Source organism: Mastigoproctus giganteus, chromosome 11 (genome assembly GCF_048544385.1).
Source record: "Mastigoproctus giganteus isolate SK-2022 chromosome 11, ASM4854438v1, whole genome shotgun sequence".
NCBI classification, from domain to species: Eukaryota; Metazoa; Arthropoda; class Arachnida; order Uropygi; family Thelyphonidae; genus Mastigoproctus; species Mastigoproctus giganteus.
The window spans coordinates 132,056,485-132,080,948 of NC_143585.1; the positions used below are offsets into that span (position 1 = coordinate 132,056,485).

A 24,464-nucleotide genomic window follows, 5' to 3' on the forward strand; every position below is an offset into this window, starting at 1 on the left:
AACCTTTGTAAATCGTTCAACATTAGGGTCCATTGCTTCAAAACTGGTGAGAGCTTTATTCAGTTGCAAAAAAGAATCTGATTAACCCTTTGCAGTGAATTTTTTTTCTGGCTCCTCTTCTTCCTCTCTCGCTTTTTCTTGTGCCACTCTCTGTGCTTCCAATTCAATCAACACTTCATCCGAAAGTTCTTTTGTCTCACAATCTAGCAACTCCTCTACGTCTTCTATTTCACATTCTAATTTGATTTTTTGCAAGTTGAACTATTTTTTCTGTAATCACTTCCAGCTCCTCTCCTTTTTTCAGATCCTTCAAATGTAGTATTCGCATAACATTTTAGACACTTTTTCCAAATTCCCAACATACAATTCTTTGTTACACATTCCCATGCGGTCGAAATATTCTTGATACACTGAAGAATGTTGTACTGCTTCCAAAAGTCTCGCAAAGATAAATCAGCATCAGAATCTAACGCTTCGATGGCTTGTGCGAATGTCATTCTGAGATAGTGAGCCTTGAATGCTGAAATAGCAGCCTGATCCATGGGTTGAATTAGAGCGGTTGTGTTAGGGGGCATAAAAACAACTCTAACATCATGATGAAGGTTGTTCAGATGAGGGGGGTGGCCAGGGGCATTGTCCATAACCAATAAAATCTTGAAAGGGATACCTCTCTCTCTGCACAATGTTCATGAGCCTGGGGAATGAAGCAGTTCATGAACCAGTCTTCGAACAGTGCTTGAGTCATCCAAGCTTTAGGGCTTGCACGGTAGTAAATGGGCAGTGTGTGCTTGTTGATGTGCTTAAATGCACGAGGGTTTTCTGAATGATAAATGAGAAAAGGCTTCAGCTTAAAACCTGCAGCATTCCCACCAAACAACAAAGTTAACCGATCCTTAAAAGCTTTGAATCCTGGCATCCTTTTTGCTTCTTGGTGTATGTATGTACGATTAGGCATGCATTTCAATTGCAAGCTGGTTTCATCTACGTTGAATATTTGTTCAGGTAGATAACCACCTTCTCTGATTAAAGAGTCGAAACTATCAACAAATTTTTTGGCTCCATCTTCATCTGCACTTCCTTCTTCTCCTGTGACATGTACATTATGCAAAGCAAATGTTTTGTTAAAACGCTTAAACCACCCAGTACTAGCCTGAAAATCTTCTGCTTAATCGCCTCCGGCGCGTGATCTTAAACTCTGAAACAAACTTCTAGCCTTCGCTTGCACTGTGTGAAGGCTCATGGGTGTATTTTTTTGTATTAAATCTTCCATCCACATAAACAACAATTTCTCCATTTCATGGATGGGTCCCTGTTGTTGTTGTTTGGTTAAAATTGTAGATTTAATAGGTGCAGAACCTTTCACAGCTTCCCGAATTCTTTCTTTGTCCTTAAGTATCGTCGATACAGTGGAATGTGATAACTTCAAGTCACGTGCGAATGTCGTTCTGAGATAGTGAGCCTTGAATGCTGAAATAGTACCCTGATCCATGGGTTGAATCAGAGCGGTTATGTTAGGGGCCTTCATACTGCTGGATAACTTTCATTTTACACTCTAAATCAATAGTTTTCCTTGACTTCTTAGCTGGCGTATATGTAGATGAAGGCATTTTCCTTTTACTAAACATTTTATGGGTATTTCAGTAGAATTTTAATTAATACACCACATGCAACAGATGCTTGAAAGCGACTGAGTGTATGTGAGAGAGAGGGACTGAGTGTATGTGCCTGGTGGTGTCGTCAAGCCTCCTGTCATTGATGTGCTTCCTCACCTGGGTTATGGGTGTCCTCACTAGTGACTTCCTGATTTATTTATTTTTTTGTGGTCGTAAGTTGCATAGGTCGTAAGTCGACGACCAAGTGTATATATATTTAAGTAAAATTAAATACAACAAGGCATCATATTTTTAAGAGTATAATAATCTATATAATATTGGTGTAAACACACCATAGACAACTCTTAAATAAAAAAACTACATTAGTAATATGAAGGGCATCATTTTACCTGTATCTCATATTGTGCTCTTCCTTCACGAGTTGCCATGTATTGTAATGCTTCACTAAAAGAGAAGACTATTGTTACTTATTCTCAGTGGGCATCACCACCCAGACAGCACCATTTCAAGGCTTGTTGGCGTTTCATGGGTAGGTCGGCAGGTACCCTGGTATTGCAGACACTACAATCCAGTTGTGAAGATCGTTACTTATTTGAGGTAGTGCATTACGTGGCAACTCGTTGTGAAGGAAGAGCACAATATGCAATACGGATAAAATGATGCCCTTCACACTACTAATGTAGTTTTTTATTTAAGAGTTGTCTATGGTGTGTTTACACCAATATTATGTATATATATATATATATATAAGCAATATTAAAAAAAAAACGGAAAAAGAGCAAAGAAACAAATAAATAAACAACAAAGACAGAAGTAGAAATGGAAGATATGTGGTAAAATATGTGTCAAATTTTTTATATAAAGATATTAAATATTGGGTGAATATAGCCAAAATTATAAGCCAATAAATAACAAATTTAGACCTGCACTGACTGGATATAACACTGAAGCCAAAAATTCGAAATATCACTAAAATGACACAAGAAACTAACTACAAAAGAAAATAGATAGACAAAAAAAGCACAGATGGCCTTTGCATCCATTGTCATCAGAGGGTTCCCCCCCCTGGATACAGCAGCCATGAAAATTACTGTATTTTGAATGTAATGCAAATTACCACAGCAGACAGAGCCAGACAATAACTAAAATGCAGCCTGCCAAAGTGATGACATCATATTACAGAGGCCCTAATGCAACAACAGTAAGAAGAGAAAGGCTAGACCAGACTACAGCCAAAAAAAAAAAAAAAAGGAATGAATGTAAGTGACTGCATAAAGCAATATCCAACAACACATCTGTAACCTATAGAAGTAATATATATATATATATATATATATATATATAAAAATAAATAAAAAGGAAAGATATCCAGATCTAATAATTATAAAATTCTGAGTGGGGTGTTAAATTACAAAATGGCATGTACATAGTGTGTCAGCATCAAGAGTTTGGAAAGCACTTACTTAACTGAGTATTATCTAGCAAAAGTATTACTTTATTATGAAGGCTGGAAACTATTATGTGATTAGAATTATTGGCACCTCTGTAGCCAGGTAGGAAGGAGCAGGCGTGTGTTACGTTTCTCGATTAGACTGGGGTTTGAGCCCGTCACCACCAAATACCGAGGATGTGGAAAGGTCAAAGGAATGACCACCGCATATTCCCGGAGCAATATGGCCTTAGTTGCTAATGCTCTTAAAAACCAAATAACAATTAGAATTATTAAAATTGTGAAGCATGTTTTTTTTTATGATATTTCTAATGTTCGTTTTGTATAATCTGTTTAAAAGTGGCAGTTTCATCTCATTCTGAAGATTTCTCTGATTTGATGTATTGAAAAGCATATGTAACTTATCTGTATGTATTGATGTTTTTATTATAAATGGTACAATTTAAAATGTAAAAACTGACTTGTATGGGAAATTTTTCTATATGTTCTGGTTTTCAAGATATTATTATCCTTAAATGTATTCAAATTAAGAAAATTATTATAACTTCTTTCTTCTAGTTCCAGTGTATTTCAGTCTTGGATGGAACTGACTAAAATGCTGATAGAACTGATATTCAGGTTATGCTTGAGTCAAGTAGACAAAATTTTGGCAAAGTCTGCTCATTCAGTGACAACCAAATCCTCTGCTTGTACCTTCACAGTGTGGTGGGACTATTAGTAACCCTGGATATAACTCCCATGTGCAAGTCTGAAATATGGCACCTATTGCAGCCAGGCCTCACATAACGCGAGTTAAATTAATGTGTTTTTCAGTTACTGCTCGCTATACTCAGCGGGCAGTAACTTAAAAAAAATTATACCACTTTTCACTTCACACGATGCAAATTTCCAGTTAATGTGATATTTTTTATGTGATAGTTGAAAATGACTTCGTGTTACTTGTTACATGCAGACTTGCATTTAAAAATTCTAATTTTTAAATAAAAAAATAATTTTTAAATGGGCCAGATGAAAATATTGCAAAGGAGATAATGGTAAAAGAACTAGATGAAATCTTTCATATTGCAGAGAACCTCAAACAAAAGGTTTTGAGGTTCTCTGCAATATGAAAGATACGTAACATATAGTTTCTTCATTGTGTATTTTGTGCAATAAACATCTAATTCTGTAATTATTTTCATTATCTTTTACATTGTATACAGTTAAAAAGTTGTTTAAAAGGTATTTTTAAAATTCTTTATGGACATTCCTGAAGGTCACGGATACAATTTTTCCTATTGATTATTATATTCGATTAACGTATTTTCGTTTTGCGCAATGCGATCATGGGACGAATTAATCGTGTTAATCAATGCCAGCCTCTATATTTGAGGTGACCACCCAGGTGTGAACCAATGCAAGGTGTTGTCTCCACACCACAGAGAGGAATGCTGCCCCTCTGTGTTAGAATGCAATACTAGGTGGTAGATGATTCTCATCTGTGGTGTGATACCACCACTTTGCTTATTGGAGGCTTGAAGTGGTGAAACCCATGTCACCAGAACAAGGCTCTGTCAACTCCTCCCCACTCTTCCATCATGCAGTATGATTGGTGAGTATCATGATGAGTGTCAAGGTGAGTATCATGATGAGTGTCAAGGTGAGTATCAAAATGTAATCTTCCTTACATTTTGAAGATACACCTCTAAAACAGTGTTTGCAAGCCAGCTTCTAGATAGTGCAAAGGACCAAACCTTTTGGTAACTCTCTGGAAGGCATCGAGATCATCTGTTGTATAATCTCGCTGCCTGTAATTTGCCAGATAGTGACTGGAGGGAGTCTGAGTAATGTGTATGTGGGGATGTTGTCGAGGCCACATTATGTCAAGATGGGTTTATTTTTTCTGTGTGTATGCCATATACAAAAATTTCATTACTAAAAACATGTCTCTGCCCACTCTTTACTACTGAATACATTATGAATAATCAAACTAATAGAACAAATTTATCTGTGAAAAGATCTAAAACTCCCAAACAGTTCTGCGTTCATTTCACAAATATACTTGGTTTGAGTTCCAATCTCAACGATCTCCATTTCTAATTAGTCTGCCAAGCCCCACATACTTTTTCTGAAAAGAAAAAATCCTTGGATTACTTATACAGGGTGTCTCAAAATATTGGTACAAACATTTAGGGGAGGTAGGTAACATCTAAAGGAATGTGAATTGCATAGGAACCCATAACCGGAAACGTCACTGTAAGTCGGTACACGGCGCTGTTCATCAGTTTGCGAGAGGGAAAATTTCTGGTTTACTCATTCAAGCAATAGTCGCCGCACGAAGAGCATGCATCAATATACGAACTGTGAGCTGGCAGACAAGCACCTAGTATATGGATTAGCAGAGGGCCCACACCGTGTGCACCCCCATGCGGCACAACATGGCATCGCAATAAATGTGTGGGCAGGTATAGTCATTGACTGCTTAGTCGGCCCATACCTGTTACCATCCCGCATGAACTCCGCTAACATCGGATCTTTCTTGAACAAGTTCTACCAGGGTTACTTGACGATGTACCAGCAAATTTGAGACGCAACATTTGGTTTCAACATGAAGGGGCGCCTGCCCATTATGGAAGGTGTGTTTGTGACCATTTGAACAGGCGTTTTGGGCGTCGATGGATTGGCCGTGGTGGACCCGTTGCCTGGCCCCCACGCTCACCTGATTTATCGAGCCTTGATTTCTTTCTGTGGGGGGGGGCCTCAAATATATCATGTATGAATCGCCTGTGGAAACCTAAATGGATCTCGAGGCGAGACTCGTCTGCGCTGCTGCTACTGTCAAAGAAATGAGATAGATGCATTTCATGATGTTACAATAGATGCTCGAAGGTTCCACCACGAGACGTGATGCATGCATGACACCTACACAGTATGGATTGGCGGACACGGTCGAACACACCTGGAGTTTCTTTGACAGTAGCAGCAGCGCAGATGAGTTTCGCCTCGAGATCCATTTCCGTCTCCACAGGTAATTTATACAAGATAAATTTGAGGGCCCTCCACAGAAAGAAATCAAGGCTCGATAAATCAGGTGAGTGTGGGGGCCAGGCAAAAACGGGTCCACCACGGCCAATCCATCGGCGCCCAAAATGCCTGTTCAAATGGTCACGAACACACCTTCCATAATGGGCAGGCACCCCGTCATGTTGAAACCAAATGTTGCATCTCACATTTGCTGGAACATCGTCAAGTAACCCTGGTAGAACTTGTTCAAGAAAGATCCGATATTTAGTGGAGTTCATGCGGGATGGTAACAGGTATGGGCTGACTAAGTAGTCACCGAGCATACCTGCCCACACACTTATTGTGAAGCGATGTTGTGCCGCATTGGGGCACACACTGTATGGGTTGTTGTGAGCAAGCCCACACATGAGCATTGTGCTGATTGAATAAGCCTTCCCCGAGTGAAATAAACCTCATCCGTGAACAAAACATAGGCTGGAAAATTCAAGTCTTGAACACTTTCTTGGAGAAACCACTGCGCAAAAGCCACACGTGCAGGATGATCTTGGGGGAGCAGTAACTGAACCCTTTGGAGATGAAAGGGGGTGTAAGGAATCGTCGTGCCAGACACGCTGTACACTGCAACGAGACACTCCTAAGGCATAGGCAATTGCATGTGTACTGGTAGTAGGATTATTCTGGACGGCATTCAACACACTTTCTTCCATGGTGGGAGTTCGTGATGAACGTGGTCTGCCCGCACTACTCCTGTTACCTCTAAATGACCCATAATCGCACAAATTTTAATGCACATGTGCAAACAAACGGTGGTCCGGTGCATGTCTGTCTGGGAAGCATTCTCCATAAATTCGTTGAGTGGCTCGTCCATTGCCCTCTGCTAATCCATACACTAGGTGTATGTCTGCCAGCTCACAGTTCGTATATCGATGCATGCTCTTTGTGCGGCGACTACCGCGCCGTCTACTGACTTCGGTGACGTTTCCGGTTATGGGTTCCTATGCGATTCACATTCCTTTAGATGTTACCTACCTCCCCTAAACATTTGTACCAATTTTTTTGAGACGCCCTGTATATTATTAAAAGTTGAGTCTTATTATTTTACTAAAATGAGTAGATGTTATATGAAAAACATTTTAGGTAATTGTAACAGATTATTGGATGTCTTTTTCTTATATTAATCTCTTTTGTGGTTTGCAAATTGTGCCAATTAATAACATGTGAGCAAATATTATGTATTAATTGTTAGTTTTTTGTTCAATTGAAAATGTTTATTAATTTATCATTTATTCAATTTTTTATGCTGTTGATATATACTTATTTTTAATTTTTTAAAATTTTTTTACCCCACTTATCTTCTATTATATACTTGCCTTCCTTCAATTACTAGCATTTCATCTACAACCCCCCTTCCCCAATTCTCAAAAAAATATATATGTATGGATGCTGCTTATTGTGATCACCTCAGGACTCAGCTAAACAGTTAACAGGAACCAAATGCTGACCGGGCTAGCCAGGTGATTAAAGTGCCTGCCTGGCAATCCAAAGGTCGTGGTTTCGAATCCTGCCTCAGGCTTGTATCACAGTAATATTCAAAAACTTTGGGAGGTGCATTATGGCAACAGAAGCGGATGTGCCAACAACTAACAAAAAAAAAAAAAAAAAAAAAGGAATCAAATGATAACAATAACTGAAGAAATGAGAATGCATCTGTTCAGCATTCCTTATTGATGTAGAGGCTGAAATGTGTACATAAAAAGGTGGAAGTGGATAGGAAAAAAAAAAAAACCATTAAAATGAACCAATATAATGTACTTTAATTTGATTTCTTTGAGAATTTTATTAGTAAATATGATATTTACTAAACATTTATGGATTTTCCATAATGTTTCTGGAAAATCCATACACAGATTAAAAACAAGTAAAGAAAATATTAAAATCAAGAATTACAGAAGGATTAATGTTTTTCTGTAAAAGAGTGATTGGTAGGAGTACAGATACAGTACTTTCACATTTCTATCTGCACTCCTACTAATTTTTCCCAGAGTAATGACCCTGACAACCATACAATCTTTACAAAGCAACAACAGTTGCCATGTAATATTTCAGAGTTCAAGAGCAAATTGGGATGTTACATAATCACTTCTGTTGCACATGCATAAATTGCAATAAGGCAAAAAAAAAAGAAAAAAAAAGTGATAACCAAAACTGAAGTGCTGATTACAATAAATGTTTTTTCCGTATATTAGTATATGTCTGACTGGGACTTCATAAAAGTGATAACATTATCCATGAATACAATAAGCAGTGTGCACTGTATGTGTTACAGATATTGCTAACTTTTGTTGATTAAATATAATTACTCATCTTTAATTTATTAATAAAATATTTTTCTGAATTCCATGTGATTGAAAGATATTTGAGAAAATGTTAGTGATAATTGTTGGGAATTACTACTACTATAGTTATAAGTTTAGTATTTTTTTTTTTTTAACTACGTGTAAGGCAGTACTTTAAATCTTATTTGTCAAATGCCTTAAATATAATCATGCTTTGTTTTCTTCACCATGTTAATTCTGTAGTTAATTATCAATAAATAACATCCAAGGTGTTTTAAAGTCAGTATAATTGTTTTATACTATCTTTGGTATGTGTTTTTTAGACAGAATGTTGTTCTTTAATATCATTATTCAATTTTATTACTAATATAGAAATGGCTGCATTATATTGATTAAAGGTTAGATTTCTGACCACTGAAGGCATTATTAATCTTTTTGTTGATTGTTGAGTATGAACTGAATTCTCGCAGGTTAATAAACAGATACATAGCAAAATAATTATATAACAAGACAGTTAACTGTTTTGTTATATAGTTAACTGATTTTTTATATGTATTTTATATGCTAAACCTAGTTGTGCCATTGGTTTTTCGTTATTATCAATATCTTGGTGAAAATGTGAGGTTTTATTTTTGCAACACATGTATATATCTCATAAGTGTGTACCAATACTGTGGTATGTAAGATCTTGTAACATTCACACAAGTTTTTTTTTTGCAATTTGTTGTGACTACCAAAAGAATGTAGAAGTTATCTCTAGACTCGTGTGCTATATTTCTAGATGTTATATAGGTCTGAAGCATGATGCTTAACATCATTGGTGGAACTAGGTTTTGCAGTGTATATGACTTCTATTTTGGAATTCTTGTGCATGATCAAGACAGGTTCTGAGTAATTGATTTCTGTTGTATTAGTTGCAGGTCAGTATTATTGGGATGATTTTGTGGTAGTAATAAGTGGATGCTTCCTTATATGCTTGACTGTGGAGAGAGCCCACAAACCATTATGATTATTGCATAGTGGATATGTCAATATTTAAGAAGTTTACAGATCAAAAAAAAAAAAAAAAAAAAAAAAAACTAATCTGGTAAACAGAATAATTGGAATTACTCCTTGGAAGCTTGTTAAAGTAAAGTTCCACATTCAACGGATCAGCAAGAATTGAGTGACTTAGTGAGGGAATTGGGTCTAACCAAATATAGTGCAGAGCTCCTGCAGTCTCATTTTAAAAGTGGAACCTAATAATGGATCCCTGCTGCAAGACTTCCACATGCAGAAAAAGATGTCACTTATTCATGCTTTTATGCTGTTGCAGAATCCCTGTGCTATTGTTTTGATTTTATTGATCTTTATGAATAAATTGGTATTAGTCACAATCCAGAAGAGTGATATCTTTTCATAGACAGGTTAAATAGATGTTTGAATGTGGCATTGCTTTACTGATATACACTCATTGATTCCTCTTGCACACTCTATCTGTATCAAAGAAGACTAAGGAAATGTGAAATGTACGTTAGAGAAGATATAAATGGGATATCTGTGGGGACTTCAAGATTCTGGGGTTCCTTTTGGGTTTGTGGGTGTGGTGGTTTCATTAAGTTCTCTTGCTTTCTCTGTCTCTGGGACAGCATAGCTATAGTTCAGCACTACAGGTAAAGAGAATGGTTGCCATAATTGAGTTGCAGCTTGTTACACATAATGCAGTAAACAATCGCTTGGTTCCAAGAAACAGTCTTTCTTCTACCACTCCACATCAACCTGGAACTGAACAAACATGCTGTAGTCGAGTGGTCAAGCACGAGAGTGCAGCAGTGCATGCTGTTTTGAGTGGACTGTGGTTCAAGCTCACGTGACTGCTAAATACAGTTAATTATTGTGTTTATTATCATTAACTAAATGCAGTTAACATCTGTCTTAGCAGTTGTGCCGGAGTACGAATAAGAACAATATGTTGAAGCATTAGATCCTTAAACGTATACAATCTATGTTTCCAAAATTGTCTAAAGCAAAAGTGAAAGGAGGCATATTTTATTGGTTCAGAAGTAAATCAGATATTGCCTTCACAAGTAAATCTGGAGGGCTGATGCTGGAGGAAATGCCTGGCAGTTGTTTTGCTTGTAGTGAATAACTTTCTTGATAACATTAGGAGTAAGTATTTCAGAGAACTGGTTGACAAGTTGAATAGGATGCAAAATGTCAAGTTCCATTTCTTGTTTTGTCATCTGGATTTTTTCAGACAAAGTCTGGGTGGTGTTAGTAAGGAGCATGAGGAGAGATTCCACTTGGACATGGTCAATAGAAAAGAGATATCTGGTTCTTGGGTTGGTATGATTGCACTGACTGCAAAATGCAAAGACATTCAAATGAATATTTTTAAGGAAATTCTTTTTGATTAACCATAGGAGGGTTTCTGCCTTTTAATTTGTGATTTTTTATCTTGTTATGTGCTTGTAGCAAAGATTAATACTCTGTTCTGTACAGAAATTAAACACTATTAATAATGTAGTATTATTGCATAATTTTATTTCATTTCTTACTGGAAACTAAGTCCATTTTTGAAATAAGCATATCCAAATTCATAAAGAAAAACACTAAGCAATGCAAATAAACAGAGCCTTTTTGAAAATGTATTATATAGTGTTATTTATTGATCTAATGTTATTTGTTAATTTTCTTCAGTATTTATGTTATTTTGATAATCTTTGAATATTTCAGACTTAAAGAAGAATTGTGTATTAGTCATTTGCCACAGTTTTTTAACGTTGCGACACAGTGTTGGCTGAGTAACAAAACTGAAGTTGTGGTTACAGTCACAGATGTTTTAAAGGTTAGTTCCTTGATAATATTCTTAGATATCTATCAGCACATAATCCAGTAGAGAAAATAGATCATGTAGTAGTAGTTAGTGGCAAATGATGCAAGAAAGCAAGCTTATTTACCATCAGCCAAAAAAAAAAAAAAAAAAAGCCACACACTTCACCCATCCATACCCTCCAAGAATTTTTCTAGTTCTTCCATGAATTTATTCAAACCATCCACTTTCACAACAGATCGAAGCCTGTTCCAACAATCAGCCACCTGCTTTCTGAAGGCAAACTTCTGCGCATCTATCCTGCAAACGTCCTTTCTCCAAGCTGAATTTATGCCCCCCCCTCCCGTGTGTAGTCTCAGCAAGAGGAAGAATGCTACAACATTTAGCTCTCTCAATCCATTCAAATCTTTAAACACCTCAATCAGATCATCACCCCACAGGTGCCAAGTCTTCAGGCACTACAATTTGCAGAACTGAAGCATTTCTAGGTAAGAGCACCTTTTGTCCTTCACCAATCTGGTTTCCCTTTTTTTGCACCCATTCCGACAGATCTACGTCCTTCCTAAAATGAGGCCTCCAGGCCTGTATACAATATTGAAGTTGTGGCCTGACTATGTCCTTGTAGAAAAGGATAATCACCTCTTTATCCATGCTAGCAAAGTTTCTATATATCATTAACAAAACACCCGTGAGCTGTCCTGGCAGCCATATCTGTACTGCTCAGAGAATTTCATATCTGACTGCACGATCATCCCCAGGTCTTTTTCATTTTCCACTACCTTGAATGTAGTACCATACAGTTTATAAGTTACTCTGGGATTACTACTACTCATATGCATTACCTTGCATTTGTCAATGTTAAACTTCAACTGCCATTTCTCAGTCCATTAATCCAACTTTCCTAGGTCTTGTTGCAGTAGCTCACCCTCGTTATTATCATTAACCACCCTGCCTACCTTTGCATCATCTGCACACTTAGACATTGAGCCTGATATACCTTAATGATTATTGAAAATAACAATGGGCCCAGCACTTGAACCCTGGGGGGGCACACTCCATGAAGAGCAGTACCCACAGATAACCACTCTGTCTTCTTCCTAAACCATACCTTTATTCATAGCAGTAATTTACCCTTAATGCCACGTATCTCCAGTTTGTACAACAGTCTTTTGTATTAAAAGCCTTCCTGAAATCCAAGTATATAATATCAAAATTATTTTTGATGTGAATAATGTCTATACTGGAGGTACCCTAGGGTGCTCAGGGTGTTATGAAAAGTGAAACACTTAACCACTGTTATATCTCTGAAACTAATAGACAGAAGTAAAAATTATACTTATTTTGTCGGGTGTATAATGCTGTTGATGAATATGTAAGAAAAAATTAGAAATTTTGATATTTAATATAATTTTTTTCGAAAAACTAAAAACTTCACATTTTGGTTATTTGCCGTTGTGCCTTGGTTGATGCAACAAGATGCATACAATTGAGCAACAAAATTGTTGCCTTTGAGAGCTCTACAAGGATATATAACTAGATTTAAAATCTGGTTTTTAGTTTTCGAGAGCTGAACCACTCGTTAAAGTAGCTACTTCGTTCAGTTACTTCGCACTTGTAGAGCTGTGCAGTTGTGTTGTTGGCCTATCTACCTGTAACCTGTTTGAACCGGTTTCAAGCAGTATGAAGCAGAGTTATCGAGTGTCAGTGGGATGATGTCATTTTTTCTGAAGATCCTTTGCTGCTCAGTTACTTCGCATTTGTTGAGCAGTGCGGTCGTGTTTCATTTAGTTAAGTTGTGACGATGCTGAAAGTTACATCAACTAAATGTGTTCAAAGATTTTGACAAAATCAAAAATCTAACATCGAAAAGCAAGCACATTCCTCGACTTCATGTAATCAACATTCGATCTTAAACTTGCATCAGATCCTACAAAATCTACTACGTGTGGTCAATCATGTATCGACTTGGACTTCAATTGCAATATTAATAGTTTGAATTGTTTCAACTATGTATCCTACTTTAGTTACCACAAACCTTTATGTAAATGACAGATTGTAAATGAAAATACCAAATAAAATAAAACTGATTCCATTAAGCTAAAATTGTATTTTTTTCATTTCACGTGATGGTTATTCCCAGATCCACCTTCGGCTCCATGGAGCTAACGTCGATTTTTTGCATCCAATTTCTTGGTCACTGCATTATAGCAAAGATAAGGCACAGGTGATGCTCAAAATAATACTAGAGACTTTTTCCTGCACTGCCCATAAGCAAACAACAACACTTATTGAGAAAAAAATAATAATAATTTTCACATCATTAGTTGATTTCACCTGCTTAAAATATGCCTTAATAAAATATTTTTTATTTTGTTATGTTAGCCATTTCAATTTCAATATTTTTTTAATTGCGTGTTGCTGTTCTTGTACAATAGTTATTTAATTATTTAAACTATATATTAATGGCAGATTATAGCATTTTTTTAAATAAATTGATAAATTGTCTAGAAAGTATTTGACAGAAACTGTTCATACTTCTGGTAAGAAATAATGTGCATTGATGGGTTTATTGTATTGATTTTTGGTTTAGCCAAGTTCACCTTGCTACAGTTCTTTGAAGTGCTTAATATTATAAAATGTACCTTTTGCTTGTGTGAGTTTATTTTTACACGTGAAAAGCACAATTAAATATTTTATAAGTGAAATGTTTTGTAGGAATTAATAAGAACATAATTTTTTTTATTTTCAGATATTATTAGTAAAATGCATTCAGCCTTATACCAGAAAATTTCAATTCATAAGTGAATCTACTGGTAGTATTACATCAGCTGATCGAATCTTCCAGTCTATTGAAGGAGGGTTAAAATATCAGTTCCATGCAGTATGGAAGCATGTTCTTCAAGTCCTGAACACATCATTTGAAGTAAACAGTTAAAAATTTTCTCCATTCATTTTATTTATTATTATTATTTTTTTTCATTTATCCTTTGGTGATCCAGATCATTTTCTATCTTTTGCATAAGCCATCTTGTATGAAATACAGGATGGCTATTCAAAAGCTGGAGAATGGCCATCTAACAATTCCTGATAGTAATAATTTATTTTATTTATTTTTTTACAGATGGATAGTATATTTTTGCAATAGTTTTCCCTCATACAGGTGTATAAAACATGTTCTGTAGTTTTTGAAATTTGTGATTCAAAAGACCAAAGACTTTGCATCAAGTTTTGTTTTGTGTTTCGGGAACAGCTTCAGAAACATATGACATTCATGGAAAATCTTTGGAGAAGATGCTATAGTGAGGAAATTCACTGAACTAATAAATTAAGTAAGGGTTGCACCATATCATTAGGATTGCTACTATGAACATCACTAGATTCTGGAGTAATTCTTTTGGACTGGAGAATTGCAAATGTCTCACCCATTTGTAAGGGAGAGTCTAAGTTGGAAACGAGTAACTATTGGCTGGTGAGTTTCACTTCTGTAATGGGTGAAATAATGGAATCAGTGGTTATACTGAAACATCTAGGTAAGAACAAAGGCCTTAAGGGATTACAGCATGGCTTTGTGAGTGGAAAACTTTGCCTGACAAACATGGTTAATTATTACGATGTAGTCATAAAGCAGTGTGGAAAGAATTTTGATATTATATATCTATATATTTTAGTAAACTTATGATTCTGTTCCCCATTAGATGTTCCTGTACAAAATTGGAGCATGCAGTGATTACTGGAGACAGAGGATGGTAATGGCATTCTTTGGAGCGGACTAATGTAGTGAGCAGGATCTTTGGGTTTAGTGTTAGGACCCCTCTTGTTTCTAAACTTCCTCACATAATAGTGATGGGTTATACAGGGAAAGCAGGCAAAATGTGCTGATCGATTAAAAATAGGTAGGATGGTTAATAATTGAGAATAAGCTCCATTGCTTCAGAATGACTTAGATCATTCTGAAGATCAAAGATGGCAAATGAAATTTAATCCTGGTAAATGTGAGGTTTAAGACCAAAGGTAATCTGAGGGTGACATATAGACTGGAGAACACGCAATTAAAGGCAATTAAAGATAGTTTAGGATGAGAAAGATTTAGGAGTTATGATGCAAACAGATACGAAGTTTTCCTTGCAGTGTAAGCAGGTGGGTATGGAGGCTTAGAGTGTACTGTCAGTGATCACTAGGCCCTGGGCTCCTCCGTAGCCAGGTGGGAAGGAGCAGCAGTGCGTAGCATACGCTTCTTGATTAGACCGGGGTTCGAGCCCGTCACCACCAAATACGGAGGATGCGAAAAGGTCAGGGAATGACCACCGCATGTCCCGGAGCAATATGGCCTTAGTTGCTAATGCTCGTAAAAACCAAATAACTAACTCACTAGGCCCTAGACTCTTTCCCCTTGATGTGGGCACCTGTATACGGTGAGGGAACCTCCCAGACTAGCATCACTGGGATCTAATGCCCATACCTTGGTACCAGGCCCGTCACCACCAAATACGGAGGATGCGGAAAAGTCAGAGAATGACCACCGCATATCCCCAGAACAATATGGCCTTAGTTGCTAATGCTCCTAAGAACCAAATAACAAACAAACTTGGTCCCAGGGTTACATCATTGAAATCCGGCATGTGTTCCGCGACCTGTGGAAACTTGGAAAGTGGGATCCTGGTGGTTGAGGGGCCTAGCCTCAATACACTACTTTGGTCCCTGCTTCGACAAGGCGGGAGGTCCCGGATCGGACTGACTGGAATCAATCGGTGGGTGATTCTTACTGCTAGGGTAAACTACATTCCAATAAATCTCCCTCCTTTTGGTCCTGGAACTCGATCAAGGCTTATTGGAAACATGGGTATGGTGCTCCAAAGCAAACTTTGCTCCCATTCGTGTACTCAGCACCTGCTAGTTCACAAGTGGGCATTCCCTTGCAGGGTTCCGTGGTGGGTGAGGTACTTAGGGCATCAGAAATATTTATCTTACTCATATGAGTAATTTAAATCCCATTTATTCTGGGGCCCCAACAAGGCCCTTACTTAACCGATTGGAAGATACTGATAATTGCAATTCAAAAAGACTCAGAACTGAGGATAGACCACCATCTGTGACACCACTTTTCCTCATTCTCCATTCCACCGGAGAGTAGGTACTCGGGAAAATGTCTCCCTACTTCATTCAGAAAGAATTAAAAGGGTTGACAGGATCTCCAAAATCTGTGAAAAGGCTGCATTCTGGAGACATTTTAGCGTTCTGGAAACATTTTAAGCCAAAACATGTACAGCAACTTCTGAAAGCCACATTGTTAAGGGGATTACCCATTACCCCCCCCCCCACACACACACACACAAAACCCCGAATTCTTCATGCAATGTCATATCAGAGTGGGACCTTCTTCATGTATCTGAAGAAGAGATCTGCTCTGAATTGAGAGACCAAGGAGTGACGGCTGTCAAAAGAATATAAATGCGGAAGGATGGGAATCTTGTCCCTACCCGAGTTCTCATCCTAACGTTCAGCACCCCACTGCCTCCAAGTTCCATAAAGGCAGGATATTTAAATTGCCCAGTGAGGATTTATATTCCAAACCCACTGAGGTGTTTTAAATAGAAAAAGTACTGCGACTCTCAAATAGCTTGTCGTGGCTCCCCTGCCTATACTCGCTGTGGTGCTAAAGACCATGAGAGCAAGGAATGTTTAGCTTCTAAACATTCCTTGCCAAGTTGTACTAACTGCCAAGGAGAACACCCTGCATACTCTCGAGCATGCCAGAGGTGGAAAGATGAAAAAGAAATCCAAAAACTAAAAACAGAGCCAAACATCTCCTGTCAGGAGGCCAGAAAATGCATCTGACCAATAAATAGCACCAAGCCATCAGGATATTTAAATTCCCAGAAAGCTTCTTGGAAAAGTACCATCGGCACTCAGACTGATATGACTATTCCACCAAGGGAGTCATTTACTCCCACTGTGTGCTAATTATTAAGTTCCCAAAAGCCCACTCAAAAATCACAATCAGCTGCCACTCCTATATCCGTACCTCCTAGTGCTCTACCACTTTCAAAACACAGTGCGAAAGAAATTGGAACAGCCAAGAAATAATGGATGTAGAAGATAATATAGTCTGTCCTGGAACTTTGTGGAAGAAGAAGAAGATGATGTGGATACAGGCCAACGCTCTCTCTTTCCAAAGAGAGATAAATCCGGGACTGAGAAAACTAAGTCCTCAGCCCTTCGGAAGCCACCAGATGGACCCAATAAATCTAAATAATGTGTACATTTAAATTTCTACAATGGAACTGCTGTGGATTCTGTAGAAATATTGATGACATCAAGACTTTCCTGAGTAAGCATGAACCAACTTGCTTTTGCTTACAGGAGATGTATTTAAAAGCAAATGAGGACCCTTACTTGTGTAACTGTTCAGTTATTCGCAAAGACAGAGCTGGGGATTGACCCGCCCACGGACGAGTTACCATCCTTGTGGGTAGCCACACCCCTTCCAGCCTTCCAAGCTTTACCACTAACCTAGAGGCTGTAGCAGCTCATCTTACAGTAGGGTTCCTCTTAACTGTTTGCTCCATCTATTTGCCGCCTGGGAACGACATCCCCTAGGCAGACCTTGATGATCTCATTAAGCACTTGCCATCCCCTTTCCTATTATTAGGGGATTTCAATGGACATGATACTCTGTGGGGTAGTTCTGACATCAATAGAAGAGGTCAGATTATTGAGCGATTGGTTGAAAACAATGATCTAAATGTGGGATTTAACACCTTTTTCCCACATGGCCACCCGTACATTTACTGCCATCGATCTTTCCATCTGCTCCATTTCCCTCCTGCCTCTGTGTGCATGGGAGGTTGAAGAAAACCTTTATGGTAGCAATCACTTCCTTGTGTTATCCACCATTTCTAATGGGAGACAAAACCGCCAGTCGAGGATACCAAGTTGGAAGACCGATCACGCCAGCTGGAAAGGAATTAGGCTTCTGGCAACGTTCAATACCACTACATTCAGCTAAGGGAAAATTAATGAGTAAGTAAAGCACATCACAGAAAGTATCATCTAGGCCAGTGGTGCACAAACTGTGGGGTGCAAATTTATAAATTTATTTTTTGTGTACATAAAAGCCAAAAACCTGTTGTTAAAATGCCTTTTTCAATACTGTAGGTGTAGAGACCTTGCTACTCAAACTAAGTCTAAGATACAAATGAACCCAACTGCCTACCACGTCGGGAATATGCCTTAATTTGCTCACTGGCTATAGACACACAAAAAGCAGCTGTCTAGTGCATCTTCTCAGTACTACTCAAATTCTACTCAAACTGAGTATTACTCAGAAGTACTACTCAATTAATCCCTTTCGTTAATCCCTTCAGCTCTTAATTTGTGCTTCTTAGAGCACAAATTCTCAAATTGCCGGTACTGTATTGCCTAAAGGCCAGAGGTTTGAATTTACAGTAGCAGTAAGCAAAGTGTGTATATATAGCACGCAAGCTTTATGCTGCTTCGTAATTTGGTGCATTCTCTGCAATAAAAATTATTTCAGTTATGCATGGAGAAAAGTACGATTTAAAAACCATTTCTCGGTCCAGAGATGGTCTCGCAGCGTATTATTGCTATCAGACAACATAAAATTCAATTTATTAAATCGATTGAGTGAAAGTCCAATTTTTGCAATACAGTTAGACGAATCCACAGATATTTCAAACCTTGCTCAAATTATTGTATATGTTGGATACTGCTACGAGGGGGATATTTTGGAGAATTTTCTATTTTGCAAAACTTTGGAAGGAAGAACGATGGGCCAGAAGATTTTTGATGTTATAAATATTTTTTTTCAAACAAATAATCTAACGTGGGACAACTGTGTTGTGATTTGTACTGATGGCTGCATTAACAGGAGAAAATAAAGGTTTAATGGCAGAATAAATGAAATTGCTCCAAATATAGTGCATTAGTAGCGAAGGAAATGCAAACTGATTTGCATGAAGTTTCGAAAGATGCAGTAAGTGTGATCAACTTTATTAGCATTAGTAGAGGCATATGATGCAAGAAAGCAAGCTTATGTAGCATTAGCCAAAAAAAAAAAAAAAAAAAAACAATTTCATCCCTCCGTTTGTTCTAAATGCCTGTCCAGCTCAGCCTTAAATTTATTTAGGCTATCAACTTCCACAACAAAAGATGGAAATCTGTTCCACCAATCAACTGGCTAAAGGCAAATTTCCACACATCTATTCTACAACTGTCTTTCCTCAATTTAAATCTGTGCCCCCTCAGGTTCTTAATCTGAGCAAGAGGAAGATTCCCATCATCATTCAGCTTGCTCAACCCATTCAAGGCCTTATACACTTCAATCAGATCACCATGCAGGTGCCTACTCTCCAGGCACTGCAATTTGCAGAACTTAAGCCTTTCTTGGTAAGAGCACCCCATTGTTCCCCTCACCAATCTTGTAATCATTCTAGCAACTCTACATCCTTCCTAAAATGAGGCCTCCAGACCTGTACGCAGTTCTCTAGGTGTGGCCTGACCATTGCCTTGTACAATGGGATAATCACCTCCCTGTCCCTGCTAGCAAATTTCCTATATATCAAGACTCCATGACCTGCCCTGGCAGCCCATCTGCACTGCTCAGAAAACTTATTTGATTGCACAATTATCCCCTCCAGGTCTTTTTCACTTTCCACTTCCTTGAGTGTAGTACCACACAGTTGGTATGTTTCTCTTGGGTTATTGCTACCCATATGCAGTACTTTGCATTTGTTAATGTTAAACTTCAGTTGCCACTCTCAGCCCATTTGCCCAACTTCTCTAGATCCAGTTGGAGTAGCATACTGTCTTTACTGTTGTTAACAACCCTGCCAACCTTTGTATCAGCTGCAAACTTGGACATTGATCCTGATATACAGTGGATGGGGGCCCTTGGTATCCGAGTCCACGCAATTACGAGGATTTGAAAATTAAAGAATTAAAGCTTTTTCCCTTGAGAAAATTGACCAAGCACTTGAATATATTTTTTTTTTTATGAACGATCTTCTTTTATAACAAAAAATGTCTAATAAATTAATTTTCCCATTTTTCAGTTCCTTCATCCATTTGTTAACTATGTACAAGTACATAATAACCATTACTATATAATATTGGTGTAGATACACCATATCTACTCGTCCTTCACAACGAGCTGCTCATGTATTGCCCTACCTCGAATAAGAAACGCTTCACTTGCGATACCAGGGTACCTGCCCACGCACCTATGAAAAGCCAACTAGCTTTGAAACAGTGCCGTCTGGGTGGTGGCCCACTGAGAATAAGCAACAGTAGTCTTCTCTGTTAGTGAAGCATTACTTATTCAAGGTAGTGCAATATATTGGCAACTCGTAGTGAAGGATGAGCATAATACGAAATACGTACAGATGAAATGATGCCTTTCACACTACTCCCGTACATTTTCTTTAGAGCTGTCTGTGGTGTATCTACACCGATATTATATAGATATAGAATCTTGAATTCTTAAAATATTATGCTTAGTTTAATTTATTTAAATAATAAACATTACAAAAATTTTTTCCCGTGTTAAGTGGAAATTTCTGGAACCAATTATCCTTGGATAACGAGGATCCCCAGTACCTTCATCAGTATCATTGATGAATACACAAAACAACAATGGGCCCAGCACCGAACCCTGGGGAACTCCACTAATAACATTTGTACGCGAAGAGCAGTGTCCATTGATTACCACTCTGTCTTCTCCCACTCAACCATCCCTTACAACTTACCCTTAATGCCATACCTTTCCAATTTGTACAGCAGTCTTCCATGTGCAAAAGTATCAAAAGCTTTCCTGAAATACAAGTGTTTGATATCAAAATTATTTTTGATATTCAGTTTCTTTGTGATCACATCATAGTATCCAATCAAATTGGTCAGACAAGACCTCCCTTCAACAAACCCATGCTCTGTCTATTGTAAGTAGAAGCTTAAATAGCAGACTTTTCACTATACAGCATGTTCGAGAGGCAACAAGAGAGGGCAATACTCTTGATCTAGTTATCAGCAGTGATCATTCATGTATTAAGAATTTGCAGATAAAGGAACCACTAGGTGGTAGTGATGTGGGATTTACTTAAAGATATAATTACCGTCAGGGGTAAAGAAAAGTGTTCTTGCTTCCGTAAAGGCGAGTACAGTGGTCTCAGACAGTTTTTAAATTCTGTACAGTGGGATCAACTGATGATGTTACCAACATCAAATTCTAAGTGGGAAGCATTCAAGGAATTAATCGTGGAAGCTACTAAAAGTTTCATACCTATTAAGAAATATAGGTTCAAGGTTTAGGCCTAAATGGTTATCAAATGAACTAATGAGACTCGTGACAGAGAAGAAAAATGCATATAAATTATGAGGCGACACAGAAGCTTATGGCAGATATAAGCTAGTCTGTAATCAAGTCACAAAGGAGGTTAGGCAGGCAAAGGCAGATTATGAGAAATCTTTGTCAAATAATGCTAAGAAAAACAGCAAGGATTTCTTTACTTATATAAACTCTAAAATGAGCAGGTCACAAACAAGCTCTATCAGATAATGCCTGTGAACCGACACTGGCAGTCTAGTTTGCACAGAAACTGCAGAGAGGAAGTTGTTCTAGCTTGCCTCTGCATAGGACAAAGTCATCTTCCACATGCATTTCTGCTGAGGGCAGATGACTCTCCTATGTGTGAGAATTGTGGCATCGTTTTAACTATTCATCACATTTTAACTGAGTGCCCACATTTAGACATGAATGTAATTTATATTTTACCACTCTTATCCATCTGGCCAAGCCTTATACACTCAGTCAGATATTGTCTGACAGTGACCACGTGTCTGCTGTTCTTAGCTATTTAAAATCAGTAAATATTTTTACTTGCCTCTGAAATTTACTTTTTATCTTTATTTCTTTATTGATATATATTTTATACCTATGTTATTATATATCTTAACATGGTGACCTAATTTATTAGGTCATTGTAAGCTTAAATTATTTATATATCAACTTAATTTGGTGCATTATAGCCTTAGTTGCTAATGCACCAGTAAAATCCAAACCAAACCAAACTAGGCCCTTTACCGGGAGGGAGAAGGATGTTATTATTCCTTTTGATGAAATGATGGCCAGACCTCATTTAAAATATTGTATTCAGGTCTAGAGGCCTCACATAAAATAAAAAAAGGAATATAGAACTTCTAGAATGGATCCAGAGAATGGCAACACTGTTTGGTAGTGCTAAGGGTTCTTCTATGGAGAACATCTCAGATGATGTCTATTTGTCACACCCTGAACTGCAGAATGTGCCAACTAGACCACATGATCTAATAGAGATGTTTAAAAGCCCTAAATAACCAGAATGAATAGAGATATTTTCGCTTTGAGAAGCCAATCAAGAACAAGGGGACAAATACAAAATTTTGGGGAGTACTGGGAGATGAGATCTCCTGAAGTTGACCTTCAAGTTGCATGTTGTTTATTGGACAGTGTTGCTTATCAAGGTAGTTGAAATAGAGAATCTGACATGGTTCAAGGATGGTGGGATTGGATTGTTACATTTTTAGAAATGTGCAAATTGTGATTGGCTCTGTTTATTTTTTTATCTTTTCATTTTTTAATATTTTTAGTTTTATTCATTATTATTATTACATTATTTCTCCTGATGGTGGGGAGGGAGTACAATTTATACTCCATGATGAGTACTGGTAGAACATCTCAGTTGTTGTTATGTCTGGCTGTTATCTCTGACTATCCTACAGATGTTCAGGATTTCAACTTTCTAGGTTCCTTGTAGGTGTTTTTTGGGAGATCTATTGTTGCTAGGCTCTTGTGTAGGGTTTTGGCACCATACCGGTGGTTGACACAATGATTGGGATGGTCGTTGCTTGTTACATATGCCATCTCTCTTTGATCTCTTGTCTTAGGTCTGTGTACTTCCTGATCTTTTCCTCTTAGGTTTTCTGGAGGTTGCCAGTGTTGGGCACCACTATGTTGATCATATCGGTAGCCTTTCCCTTCTTGTTGATAAGGGTTATGTTTGGTCTGTTGTGTGGGATTGTCTTGTCTCTTATTATGGCATGGCCCCAGTACAACTTGTGGGTTGGGGTCTCTAGTATAGCCTGGGGTTCGTACATGTAATAATGGTACACCTTATTTGATCAACTGGTATTTTCGTGCTAGCTTCTGATATATTATCCTAGCTACCCAGTCGTGTAGTCATGAATTCTTCAGTCTCTGGGAAGAGCATCCTGCTTGTGAGCCATGCATTGGAATCCAGTCTATGTCGTTTTGATGGAAGTCATTGTAGTATCTTCTTTTCCCATGTTTCTAGCTTTGTTTGTTCCATCTGGGCGGGAGGGATCTCCTTGCTGAGATTGAGTGTGGTGTGCCGCTTGTCTGTCTTTCTTTGTGCCTGGTAGAGTGGTACTGTGTTTTTTTGGAAATAATCCTTCAGGTTCACTATTGCTTTCTTCAGTTGTTTGATGTGGTCTATTAAGCCCCTTCCTCCTTTTTGAGCTATGGTTGATCTCTTCACAACCAACTTCGGGTTGTGTTGGAGACTCTTGTCATCTTTGTCTTTCTCATGATGTCTCCCAGCTTGGTGTTAGTCTAATCTATGATCTTGAAGGAGTATGTTAGCACTGGGAGGACTGCATAGATGTGTATGGCTTTAACTGTGTTCCTTTCTTTCAGCAGGCTTCTGAGTCTCTGATGGTATTTTTCACTCAGGCAGGCCTTGATATCCTGATGCTTCTAAGTCTGCATTATCCCTGGGCATTTGTAGATCTCTCCCCCGTCATGGCTTCAATCTCTTTACCAGTCTTTAGCTGGTAGTTTCAGCTGACTAATTTACCATGATGCAATTCGTGGGTCTTTCATTTGTGCAGTCCAAATTCCATCCTGATATCATTGCTGAATCCTTCGGTGATCCAGAGCAGCTGTTGGAGTTGTTCTTGGTTGCTGCATAGAGCTCGATGTCATCCATGTACATCAGGCGGGTGTACAGGTTTTTCCTTCCTTCTTTGACGGTCTGTCCATACTTGCTGTTGTTGAGAGGGTGGATAGCAGGTTGAACACAGTCGGCTCAGGGCCTTCCTGAAAGATTCCTCTGCTGATGGGGGATTGGTCTTGTGATAGTGACCTTGAGGGTAGTATTCCATTTTGCCATGGTTGCTTCTAGGAAGTTTGTCGCTGTCAGACTGATTTGGTGCACCTTAAGTATCTCTGTTAGCCAGCT

The 24,464-nt window shown here is 38.0% G+C and overlaps 1 protein-coding gene across 1 annotated transcript in view; it reads left to right on the forward strand.

The window, feature by feature from the left end:
- LOC150078438 (RRP12-like protein) overlaps window positions 1-24,464 on the forward strand; it is a 496,297-nt gene that overhangs the window by 146,290 nt on the left and 325,543 nt on the right. Inside the window, exons 11-12 of the mRNA XM_090384563.1 lie at window positions 11,118-11,229; window positions 13,964-14,137. Of these exons, the coding sequence (XP_090240689.1) occupies window positions 11,118-11,229; window positions 13,964-14,137 (286 nt within the window). The remainder of the gene's footprint in view (window positions 1-11,117; window positions 11,230-13,963; window positions 14,138-24,464) is intronic.